This window comes from Neolamprologus brichardi, chromosome 12, assembly GCF_056152115.1.
Source record: "Neolamprologus brichardi isolate AB-2024 chromosome 12, ASM5615211v1, whole genome shotgun sequence".
Classification (NCBI taxonomy): domain Eukaryota; kingdom Metazoa; phylum Chordata; class Actinopteri; order Cichliformes; family Cichlidae; genus Neolamprologus; species Neolamprologus brichardi.
Window position 1 is genome coordinate 13,566,029 of NC_142115.1, and position 12,656 is coordinate 13,578,684.

Sequence of the window (12,656 nt, forward strand, 5' to 3'; positions counted from 1 at the left end):
AAATAACAACAGAGTAAAATTATTCTTAATTCATTTACTAACTTTCTCCTCCTTTTTTCTGTTTCCACCTCTCCTTCTCTTCACACATTTCTACCTCCTGCATACCCTTTATACCTGAGGATTTGGGGGGGACAAAAGCTGTCTCCTTCCCTCACTACTCTCTCTGCCTCTGTTCACTGGCTCTCCCTCAAATGAACAAACAAAAGCTCGTGGGGAAAAAAGGTTGCCTGTAAGCGTATTAGGGATGTAAGCTGTGGGTGTGCTCTCAGCCATACCAGCCTGGTTGCACACAGGGATTATGAGAGTGTGGGGTTGCCAGTGTTATGTGGCAGCTTCAAGGTGACCTCCTCTTGAACATCACTAACATGTGTACTGTTTGCACGTGCACACTTTCTTTTATTGATAAAAAAAAAGAAAAGAAAGGCACATGGGGCAGAGTAGTCTCTGAGACTGATCTGATGTTATTCTCTTGTTTTTGAATAGTCAATTTTCTCTTTGCTCACACTTACCTGTGGCTTGTTCTCATGTTCTCAAGGAAAAAACCCAGAAGATGTGGTGCGAAGATACACTGAGAAGATTAAAGTGGTTCCAGATGAGGTGAGAATAAAACCCATCGGTGCGCATATTCAGGATTTAAGTTGCTTCATGAGTACAGTCATGTACGTGTCAAATGGCAGCTCAAGTATTTTGGCCCGCTATTCCAGGACTGTACCATCTGCATGGAGAGGCTGGTCATGTCATCCGGCTATGAAGGCGTCCTGCAGCACAAAGGCATCAAGCCAGAGCTGGTGGGCAAACTTGGCAAGTGTGGGCACATGTACCATCTGCTATGCCTGGTGGCCATGTACAACAATGGCAATAAGGTGGGTAAAAGCTTGCGAGCCAGACGCTGTTATGATGTCACGCTAGGCTCAAATTCTAAACTCACGATGTCTTACAGCTCGACGGGGTTGCATGGCACTGGCAGATGATGGCCCTCGATATTGCTGCTAACAGATGGAAAGCTTATATAGCCTCATCTGATCAGTCTTGACAGCACAGTATTTTGTAAAATCACTTTGGACTCTGAAGTTTGCTTGCAGGAAATTCAGATTTACTGCTTGCAACTGCAAACAAAAGAACACCATGCTGCACTGTTGGTGCTCCAGAACAAAAAAATCAAGTCAAATCAAAGTTTCTATTGTGCCTTTAAAATACCTCAGTTCACCAAAATGCTGTACAGTTTGTACAAAATATACACTATACACAAGAATCACTAAATGAACAATAAATATACAACAGAAATGTAATAAAACAAAGTAAATAAGTCTGTTTTTGCATAATAAAGCCAGGGAACTCTGCTCAACTAGACGTGAAAGCAAGAACAAATGGGTCTTTAGAAGATTGGGAGCCTCAATCACCTCTAATTTAAATCCTTGATCTGGGAATATCCAAGAGCAGGTCGTTCGTAGATGTCAGTGCTCAGCTAAGAGTTTAGGGTTTCCAAAGTTCTGTTAACTAACAGCGTGACAAACCATGAGGTTTAAAAAGAAGGAATAAACGTTTAAACTGGATCCTGAAATGGAAGTAAAGCCAGTCTAAGGAAGCCAATATGGGTGTAATGTGATCACACCATTTTCCCCTTTAAATAAAAGTGTGAATTACAAAAGTAACAAAAACAACAAACTCCTTATTTACATTTTACTGTAACAATCTATGCAGATGATTCTACTATTTATTTGTCCAGTTTCTAAAATTCCCCTCTTTGAATTTAGATTTTTCTTTAAGCTGCGATAGGTGATATTGCTATACTACATTATAATAGATCCTACTGTGGCTCCAGAAAGAACTGCAGTGGTGTATTTTTCCCAGCTCTACTTGGGGATAAAGACTAACAACTCCTGAGAAAAATATGGTTTTTTTTATCCACTAAATATTAAAATATATTTACCAGTTAGTTCCTAACATCGTCTATCTGCTGTTTGGAATCATTCTATTTAGAGCTGAAATTAAAAATGAGCAGAAACAAATAAAAGGCATTTTTCAGTCTCAATATTTGATATATTGTCTCTAGGCTGAAAAAAAATTGCAAATCATCCATTTAATTTGGGGTTTTGGAAACAAAGTGGTTTAATTTTATTGCGTCATTAACGTCAAATCATTGTTTTTCTCCAAAGCAGGATGGCAGTCTTCAGTGCCCAACGTGCAAAACCATCTATGGGGAGAAAACAGGCACGCAGCCCCCCGGGAAGATGGAGTACCACGTCATACCACACTGCTTGCCAGGCTACCCAGACTCAAAGACCATCCGCATTGTCTATGATATTCCTGCCGGGATCCAGGTGAGAGCCGTCTCACTTCACCTAATCCACCAGCCTGCCTTTCTACCCTGATCCGCTGTCTCTTGCCTCTAAATCTGTGACCTTTTACAACTGCTTATCCGCTTAAGTTGGATGGAGAGTTACTCACGCAGGAAGCTGAGGTGTCGGGATCCTGAGGAAACAGCATTTTTAGGAATTAAGCAGTGATTCAGGGCAAAGACAAAGAAGTGTCTAAGAGTAATTCTCTCTCATGGTAAAGGCTTATGTTGTATAAGAAATATATAGAGTGAAAACATGTATGTTTTTTTGTCCTTATAGATATAGGCATACAAGTCCGCCTTTCCTTAGTTGAGTTGTCTTTCAGCTTATACATCAAACTGATTAACATTAATAAGAAAATTAAACAGCTGGGATTTGCAATTGGATTTCACCGGGTCTGAGCTTGTGGTATTTTGGCTGGTATTTTCTCCTCCTGAGATGAGCTCAAATTGAGTCAATAAGCTGACCTTTTTCCACCAGCGGAGAAGGCATAGAGCCCCCAGGGATAGCGCTGGGGGTCATCTGACCACTCAGATCAGCATAACAACACAATACACTATTGCCAGGGGACATTACTGTAGGTCTGTCTTTTTCCCCTCCTGCAGTTCAGCCTGCACTCTAGACAACATGAGTGATCATCATAGATGGTCAGGTTTACACTCTGTACTCTGTGGACGATAGCAAAATAATTGGGTGAGTAGGGAAGTGGTGACGCTGTGCATATTGTCCATCTTCTTTTGCCTTTTCAGTCTATGCCAGCACCCAAAACTGTATGATGAAAATAGTGGCACACTATATGGGGCTTTATACTTGTACATCTTTAATAGGTCAAAGTAGGTGGTGTGTTCACTTCAATTCAGTTCAGTTTTATTTTACATAGCACCAAATCACAACAACAGTTGCCTCAAGGTGCTTTATATTGTAAGATAAAGACCCTACAGTAATACAGAGAAAACTCCAACAATCACACGGCGCTTGGTGACAGTAGGAAAGAAAAGCTCCCCTTTAACAGGAAGTAACCTCCAGCAGAACCAGGCTTAGGGAGGGGTGCCATCTGCTATAGTGGGAGGCGGGGTTAGGGGAAGGAGACAGGAGAGAGACTCAATGTGGTTTACAGAGATCATCAGAGGAAGTTCTAAATGGTCGAGAATCTAACGCTCTAACCTTCTAGGCTTTTGGTGTCACGAGGGCACCTGCAAGATAGTACAGAATGAATGGAGAAATGTCATTTCTGTTGTTGGTGGTGTTGATTTTTTTTTTCTTTTTTGTGTAGTTGTAGTTAATGTTAATGTTCAGTTTTTAGATTTGAATTGGATTTTGATTGCACCACAAGCCACTTTATGGCATGAACTATTTTGATTTCATGCACAAAGAGAGGAGCGGCAGAGAGTTTCTAGCTGCCTGATTGGAGTCTGCCATGCTAATACTTTTGTAGTTACCTTTTAGTAATAGGTGCTGATGAGGGGATTGTCCTCCCATAAACCCAGCACTCGCTGATGAATAGATGTCTTAATGTTTGTGAACATCAGAGCAGTTTGAGAAAAACAATAACATTTTTAAATATTGATCTTCTTCCCAGTGTTTGATCATCACAAGTAGCAAGTAGCAAGTAGCGCTATGATCAAAGGGACACATTTCTGCATCCCACACTAGAAAGAAGTTCAAAATCAAACAGATTTTCTTGTAAAAACCAAGAAGCGATCCACTGGTTGAAAAGCCCACACTACACTGCCGATGTATATGTGAAGAAAACTAAATGAGATCTAAAGATCAGCCTCTTCGAACATAAAAGCAACTTCAGGAAGAAAGTTGAAAGAAGCCCAATGACATTTTATTTCAGCTGCCATCATGTGTGATCTCCTTAAAGACAAACTCGAGACGGACTATCGAAAAGCTATCAATCTGTCAATCCTTTCCGTGTCCGGGCCGGGTGAGGTTTCCCGTGTTGAGTCAAATTGCAGAGTTACAGAGACGAGAATACTGGATTTGTGTTCTATAAATTGAAAACGCTAAAGGTTCAAATTAAGGATTAGCATTGAGCTGCTTTTTGTGATCCAGAGTCTTGTAATTCCAGGAAAACACATAACAACACCAGCACCCTCCTTTTATCATACTTTGTGTGACGCTATTTCATTTAAGTACTTGGGGTTCATCTCATTTGTAGGCCCAACAGGGCATGCTATTTCATCCAGCATGTGCAGTAGATGGTGCAATATTCCTGCAGATTTACATAATACACCTGTAATCAGTGTCATGGTATTGATAGTTTATGTTTATGTATTTGTGTCGTTTATGTTTAACTGTGACTGATGACATATCACTCCTGTTTTTATGATGGCTTGTAGCTGAAACCTGTTTGTTTTGGTCTTTAATGAACATTAAGAAGTATACTCATCCGTGATCAGTTAGTATTAGTGCCGTGTAATACTGCAATACAATACTCGAACTGATATAAAGTAAATAAAGTCAAATACTGATACTTTTAACCTATAAAGGCTGTGACGGGGAGAGCAGTGTGCCATGACTTATAAGATGAATCATCAATTTACAAATTATGAACACATTTTAATATGTAATTAAAAATTATTGTGATTTTTAAAAACACATCTTTCAGCTTTTTGTGTATTTTGAAACTGGGATTTGTTGGAGACCTTGAATGTAAATGTGCGTGTCTCTAAAGCACTTTGGGTCAGCTTCTGTTGCTTACATTTGCTATAGGCTATACATAAAATAAACATGACAGTCAACACAAAGAGGTTCAGACATGTTTTATGATGCATGTCTGAGGTCATTTTTGTCATTTCCAAAAGAAACATGAACAAAATGCTACTGGACTACGTGGTTCCTTAGAGGATAGGAACCACGTATTGATCGCATCGTGCTAGTATCAACCTGATACTGGTATCGATACTGTATTTGGATCGATCTCCCCACTTTTAGGCAGCACACATTAGCAGGAAGCTAGATTTATGGTTAAAATTGGCTTCGTTGTGAGAAAAAACACGATATTAGTCTCATTTCAGTGTGATGATATAATCAATATTTTACTTGAAAAGCGAAGATATAATTTCTATTTCTAGATGCAGGCATAAATCAGTCACTCCCATTCATTGGAGGCCACATTGCACTCCCCCTTTTGGGGGAATTACAGCTATTTTCGGTGCGCTGGGATTAATCAAAAGTGGAATGACTCTCTCTGGATCACCTCTGATGTAACTTTTGAACTGTATGCCTGATTTTCGAAAATAGCATACCTCTGGAGTCACTGAAACGAGCTGAGTTTAAAGAGTCCCGTGATATCAGTTTCTGCTTTATCTAATTTTATTTAAAAAGTTTCTTCATCTTTTGGCCACACCTGTTTTTTTTCTAACCATCTCGGCACTTCTTTCCAAAGACTGTCAAAAAATGAGTCAGCACAGAACTTTTTTCCTGTTATTGCTTACAGCCAGCTTTTAGCATGATCTGATCAAGTTGCCATGGCGACTGTGCCCTGCTGAACTACCTGATTCCATCAAAGCTTCTTGCAGCTTTATTTTTAGGTGGTATTATATTAGTGTTACAGTGAAAAGGGGCCTTGTAACCTGTCCAAGAAGTGTGCTTAATAGAGGCACAAAGAACACACAAAAGACCGGGAAAAGCAAATGTGTTGTTACAGCAACCAAAGCCTGGCAATATTACCATAATGTAAACATAAAAAAGGAAAAGGAAATAGGAAAAGGGACAAAAAACAAGAGAAATTTGTTATAACAAGGTTGCTGTAACTGTGAAACGTATTTTTATTGATAAGGTTGAGGGAATTGGTGGGACCCTGGCTTTGATGAGCTACAAGATTTTTATTTCATGCTAGTGGTTTCAAAGCACTTTATTTTGACAGAGACTGAACATATTACTGCATATTGAAAGTAACATAGTTCCCAGCTGATTATTTTACAAAAGCCTCGTTTAAGCGATGTGAGCAGTAAAGCTTGTCCTGTGGGTGCTGTTGACATTTCCCACACAATTAAGTCATAATTGCAAGTGAAGGCGTTGTAACTTTTGTTTTTTCTTCTTGACATTTTCACCAGACCAATGAGCACCCCAACCCTGGGAAGAAGTTCAGTGCCAGAGGGTTCCCTCGACACTGCTACCTCCCCGACAACGAGAAAGGCAGGAAGGTAAGCTGCGACGCAGCTCCCAGACGGAAACAGCGGGCTTCCTTTTGTGGAAGCGCCGTCACACACCATCCTCTCGCTCTTGTCTCATCAGGTCTTGAAGCTGCTGATCATGGCCTGGGACCGACGCCTCATCTTCACCATTGGCACATCCAGCACCACGGGCGAATCGGACACCGTGGTGTGGAACGAGATTCATCACAAGACGGAATTTGGCTCTAACCTGACCGGTCACGGCTACCCCGACCCCAACTACTTGGACAACGTCTTGACAGAGCTGTCGGCCCAGGGGATTGGCGAGGACAATCTAAAGGACTGATGGCCAGCAGAACTGGTACACTGAAACAAAACCCCCCATGCCCCGCTATCTCCCAGAGAGCGGGGACACTGCACGACGGGCAACATGCGGCCGACAACGCTTTACTCCCCACAAACCAAAATATCCTGCAGAAAGGGTGGTTTTTGGTTTGTGTAACACAGGCAATCTCCCTCCCCCCTGCTGTCTCTAGATCCATGCCTTGAGCAAGTTTTGTCTGTTGGCAAAGTCTCTCAAAGTGTAAATGATGCAAAGAGATTCTTGTCTGAATGTTGGGACCTTGAGGTGAAAGGTATTTATCCCTTTTTCGAGTCAAACTGATGCTGTTCTTTGGCACTCAAAGAAAAATGACAAGGGGCTAATAACTGTACACAGGCATATCTGTAAAACGCTGAACTCCAGAATGCATGGCCCCGACTAACATAATGAAAGTCGAGCAAACACACGCGACAGGGTGAGCTGTCAGCGGATCAGCTGTTGCTTGGTATTATGAAGATTTAAGAAAATCGCAAAGAAATCCAAATTAATTATTTCCCTCCCCCCCCAGTTTACTTTTTTAGTGAATTCATTACAAACGTTGGTTGTGCATTTTCGAAAAAGCAGGTCATGGCTCCGGAGTGATGTCATTTATGGTTAATCTGATATTTTCCACTTCTGATAGGTCAGTGTATTTTATTTTCTACGTACGGAAGTATGTTCTGTAGTGCATGAAGTAGATTCCAGAGAGCTTAAGATTTAGAAGATTATTGGTGTTTGGTAACAATCGTGTGTTGTATGGTTAACCTTGTGGACAGTCTGTGAGAGGAGACATAAAATAAGATGAAACAAGCTCTGCTCCAAGGTTTAACTCATTTGTTTAGTTGACACACTGATGACGATGACCTCTGTGAATAAAAAGGCTGCATTATTATTATTCCTGTTGGAGCGAACCCAGGCGCTGGCACAATCCATCATGCTGACCGTACACAAGGGATGAGCGTGCAATCGCGTGCTCGGAGGCATTAATAAGCTGGCTTTAAGTCCTTGAGGAGAGAAGCTGAACACACAGATGGACGTTCCTCTGTCTTTCAAACACCAACAGCTTTCCCTTAGAGATCCATTTTCGGGGGAGCTCCTCCGCTCGCCTGCAGTCTCTTGTGAGCTTGTTTGCCGTTTGTTGGCGTTGTACTTGGCTCAAGTGCCCGCACAGTGAGCAGCTGAGCCTCGGAAACGAGCAGCATCTCGTCGCCTTCGTGAGCTCACTTTGGAGTCTTTGGGGCGCTTCCCGATGTATCTGTTCACCCCCGCTTTCCGCCTCCTCCTCAGCTGTGGAGCACTCGTTCTACAAACCATGCAAATGTTGGTCGAGTGTGTTGTTGGCTGGGGACTATTTTTTCCAAGGCCCCCCCCCACCCCCCTTTAGACTTAGTGCCCGCGAGATAAAGACTTTTCGAAGGTCCTCGGTGGAGATCTTGTGATGTTTATTTACTCTGCGATAAATTATAACCCAGAGCTGCATAATTCTCCATAGATATGTCTGATCAATTTTAATGAGCGGGAGCGTTGGTGTCAGGTTTATTAAGGGGTCACCCAGCAGCGGGCTTGATTTTGGGGTTAATCATAGTCTTCCATAGCACTTTGAGGCAACATTTTTGTTGATTAAGTCATTTGGTTTTTAGAAAAATGTCTTAAATTGCAACTTAATCTTTTTTTAAGTTGATGTTTATAAACTGGCTTGCGATGCTTTAACTATATATATATGAATATATAAAATATATTTGCAGATGTGATATACCTTTAAATTTAAACTCAATTTGAGTCAATGGTGTAAGTTTAATTTATTTTTATACTCTTCTATATAGAAAATATACAGATTGTCCCACATATCTGTACACAGGCACACGAACATGAATACATAAAATCTGGCAAAAAATTTTGTCAGGATGTCAGGGACTGAAACATGTATGACTTGTTATGGACGTCTTATATTGCAAGTAGTCTTAGCGTATTCTGCTGTCATGACCTTAATGTAGACCTTGTGTAGTTGATCCCCGTGGGACACAAATAAATACAGTAAATGTGTCTTTGGTATTGGTGGGGCAGCTTTAGCGGCATGAAGATGGCCCATGTTGGCCTTTTTTTTTTACGTTCCGTGGGAACGGATGTTGTCAGCCATTTTTTGTTAAAGCTGAAGGTGAAAACAGCCTGGGTTCAAGATCAAATCACAAAATATTCTTAAGAGTTTGTTTAAGCGGGTGAGGTTTCTCTTAGTTAGGTGCGAGTCACAAACACAAGAATACACAGAGTTCGTCACTTTAAATTCTTCCCCTCCCTCCTGCAGTGCCATGTCAGTACTAGTTCAGAACTAGTTTTGCATTATATACTGTTGCGCGGCAGAAAAAGAGGAAATCACAGCCGACAGGATCTGCGGGCTACATCTGCAAATCATCCGTGAATTTCTTGCTGTGGAGCCTCCCGTTGCCACTGACAGCTATTTTGTTGTGGCGAGGCAGTGCCTGCTTTTTGGCTCCAGTACCAGTCCCATTTTATTATGAGAGAAACATGAAAAAGCTTTCTGCGTCAAGCGCTAGCACCACATCAGTGGAAAAGTGCTACTTTTAACTCTCGCATCAAAGCACAGCAGTGTGGAAATATACATTTAAATGTCAGTGATGCCTCAGTCGCAGCCACTGTGTTGGTAAAGAGAATTTGCACATGCATATGCATACCCAGTGTGTTTGTCGGGACTCCATTTACATCTGCAATTAAAATAATCACAGCTGTTTGGTTTGCAACTGTAGTCTAAGCCAGATACATGGATTAATTATAAAACTCTTTTCATACAAAAGATTTGATCTCATATAGATATTAGGAAAGATATTTAAGGTTAAATCAAATATAATTTAATATGCACTGCTCAAAAAAATTAAAGTAAGACTGAAAACACGTCAGATATCAACAGCAAAAAAGTTATGCTGGATGTTTACACTGATATGGACTCCATAATGTGTTAGGAATGAAAGGATGCCACATCATTTGAGGGAAATTAAAAATAGTACTCAGGACCCAGTGCACCAGCGTAGGGTCTGACAGTGGGTCCAAGGGATTTCACGCTGATAACTGATCAGGGTGTCATTGCCTGACCTGTAGAAGTCAGTGCGTCCCTCAGATCATCACTGACACAACACCAAACTGATGATGCTAAACAGTGTTACAGACACCATGGACCTGCCAGTTCGGGCATTCTATGGCAAATGCCATTTGGGCTCCAAAGTGCTGGGCAGTGAGCATAGGCTCCTGTAGATCCCTCCTATCATGCCTCCCATCAGAGGCATGCACACCAGTGCTCTGCTGGAGGTCATTTTGCAGGTCTGGAAGTGCACAACTGTTCTTCCTTGCAAAAAAGGAGCAGATACGGGTCCTGCTCATGGGTTAAGGACCTTCAAGGCCATGTCCGACTCTCCTAAAGTAACTTCTGGACTCCTGAGCCAGTGATGGGAGACACAGCAAACCTTCTGGCAGTAGCACATATTGATGCACAACCTCAGAGGAGCTGGACTACCTGTGCAACCTCTGCAGGTCAATGCAACCCCTAATGGAAAAGTAGTGAAAAAAACTGTCAGAAAAGATGATGAGGGAAAATGTTTATCTGTAAAAGTCTCATTATTGCCCCTCTAGTGCAGCTGTTATTCATTTCATTGACACCAAAAAGGTGAAACGTGGTTAAAAATAACGACCGCTGCTGCATAACTGATCGGATCAATATCCCAGAAGTTTATCTGACTTGATTCTGTACTCTGAAAAGTGTTCCTTTAACTTTTTTTGAGCAGTATATTTAAAACAGATTACTGACCGGCTTCATAATTCAGTCTCAATGAAACATCTACTCAAATTGTTTTCTTGAAAAATCTTAATAAATATCGCCACACATTACTAAAATTGCATATGCATCCATGGACTACCCAAAGTTTCATCTACATATAGCATACACCATCAGCCTATTTCAGCTGGCCACATCCCTGCTGCAGTGTGGCAAAGCTGAAGACACAAAGTGGTGTGAGCTGTTTATCCCAAACTTCTAAATATATTTTAATATCTTTTGTTATTCTGTTAAAGTCCACTTGCACTAGATGAGTAGTGGAGCCTGTGTTGTCTGTGAACTAGCATCTCCATTTTTCAAAAAGGACACTTTTGTGGCTCTTGCTTCTCAGGCATGAATTTTCTTGAATGCAGCTGTTGTTAACCTTCAAAGAGAGCTCTTCTTCTTCAGGAGCAACAAACAAAAGATTTAGAATCTATCCAAGGTCACAACAATCACTGTAATCACTTTTTTAAAAAGGGTTAAGGCATTAAAATACCACTGGGTTGTGTGCATACAGCAGGATGCCAACAGAAACTGCTGGATTACTTTAAAACAAGGTTTCATTATGCATGTGAATCAGCCTGCTGAAAACTGCTCCTCTGTAAAACAAGCTGTCATTGTGTAGCTTTTAGCTACAGTAAGCTCTTAAAACCCAAAGACTGGCAGATGCTACAACTCGCTTGTGATCACTGTGGAGCATTTAGCAGCTAAAGTGCTCGGACTTTTCATTCATCAGGAGGACAGGATCATGACTCTAAATGAATCGTGAGCGAATCACTGTCCTTAAGACCAAATAAGCCAGTTGTTGCAGATTTAAGTATTAATATCTGTTTAAATACTTTAAACCTGTATATTTATTTTCAGGCTCTTTTAGCCACAGCTCTGTGTTTGCGGTATGGTATGTGATAAACAAACTATTAAGAGTATTTCTGAGTGATTTTTGACCCAGGTGCTGAAAACATTCACATTTTTGGCCTACGTCAACTTTTCTCCTTCGCACATTTGTGACACCCTTTATACAATGGGACAGCAAAAGAGAATGCTACCGATCTATCAGGGAACTTTTCCATGTGAAGTGAAATTTCGTTCACTAGAGAAATCCAAATGTTCGCTTCTTCAGCTTTTTCCTTTTCCACGTGTCGGTCTTGTAGTGTGAACGACGCCCGGCCCTTTAGACTTTTCAGGTGTGTACAGATCTATGTGGGAATGATGTATAAATCAAGGTTTTGGTATTTGTCCGGTTAAACAAGAAGGAGGTGGTTTTTATGCAATTTACTATTTTTAAAACCTAATACATGATTTACGTGTAGCAAGAAGAAGGTTGATTGTTTTTGGTTCAAAATGACAATGGATGTTTTCTTTATGGGGCGCCTACCTCTGCGTTTCTAAACAGAGAGGTTGCAATCCAAGGATGTTCACATGCTATGTATAAAAAAAACATATATTTTTGATGTCTTTTTTTTCAATGATTGTCTCTAAAAAGAACTATTATGTAACATTTGCTGTATTGCTCTTCATCCCATGCTATTCCATTAGAGGTTAGAGGTGGGATCGGGGATGAAGTTACTTTGTCCTAACGTATGAAGTATATATGAAGTTGTACTCTCGTAGTGTCTACTGCAAACTGTACTTCTCTATCTAAATGATACCGTACCATTTTTCTGTGGCTATGCTGTACGTTTGTATCCGTCCGTGTGAGCGTGTGTGAAAGTGGGAGTCTCGTAGACAAAGCTTAGGTTCATGTCCTTTAAAGATGCCGTAACGTTTCTTAGAGGTGCATGTTAACCAAACAGTGAGCAAGCGTATTGACAGTGCAGAGTTTTTCTTGTTTTTTGCATATGAAAACATGTGAGCTTCTCTAGAAACCCCACCCTGGTTTTCTGGTGGTTAGCACTGTGGTTCTGAAACTTATTCCTATTAGTTAGGGATTTTCCCTTTTTATCTCTTATCCCCCCCCCCCCCCCCCCCCCCCCCGGATTGGCTTTGATTTACACAAATGAGGAAACGAT

The 12,656-nt window shown here is 41.1% G+C and overlaps 1 protein-coding gene across 1 annotated transcript in view; it reads left to right on the forward strand.

Annotated features, from left to right (window-relative positions):
• The window catches only part of dtx1 (deltex 1, E3 ubiquitin ligase), a 47,622-nt gene extending 35,007 nt beyond the window's left edge, over positions 1–12,615 (forward strand). Inside the window, exons 6-10 of the mRNA XM_006803094.2 lie at positions 536–597; positions 705–863; positions 2,160–2,321; positions 6,404–6,493; positions 6,585–12,615. Of these exons, the coding sequence (XP_006803157.1) occupies positions 536–597; positions 705–863; positions 2,160–2,321; positions 6,404–6,493; positions 6,585–6,809 (698 nt within the window). The 3' untranslated portion in view covers positions 6,810–12,615. The remainder of the gene's footprint in view (positions 1–535; positions 598–704; positions 864–2,159; positions 2,322–6,403; positions 6,494–6,584) is intronic.
• The last annotated feature ends 41 nt before the right edge of the window (positions 12,616–12,656 follow it).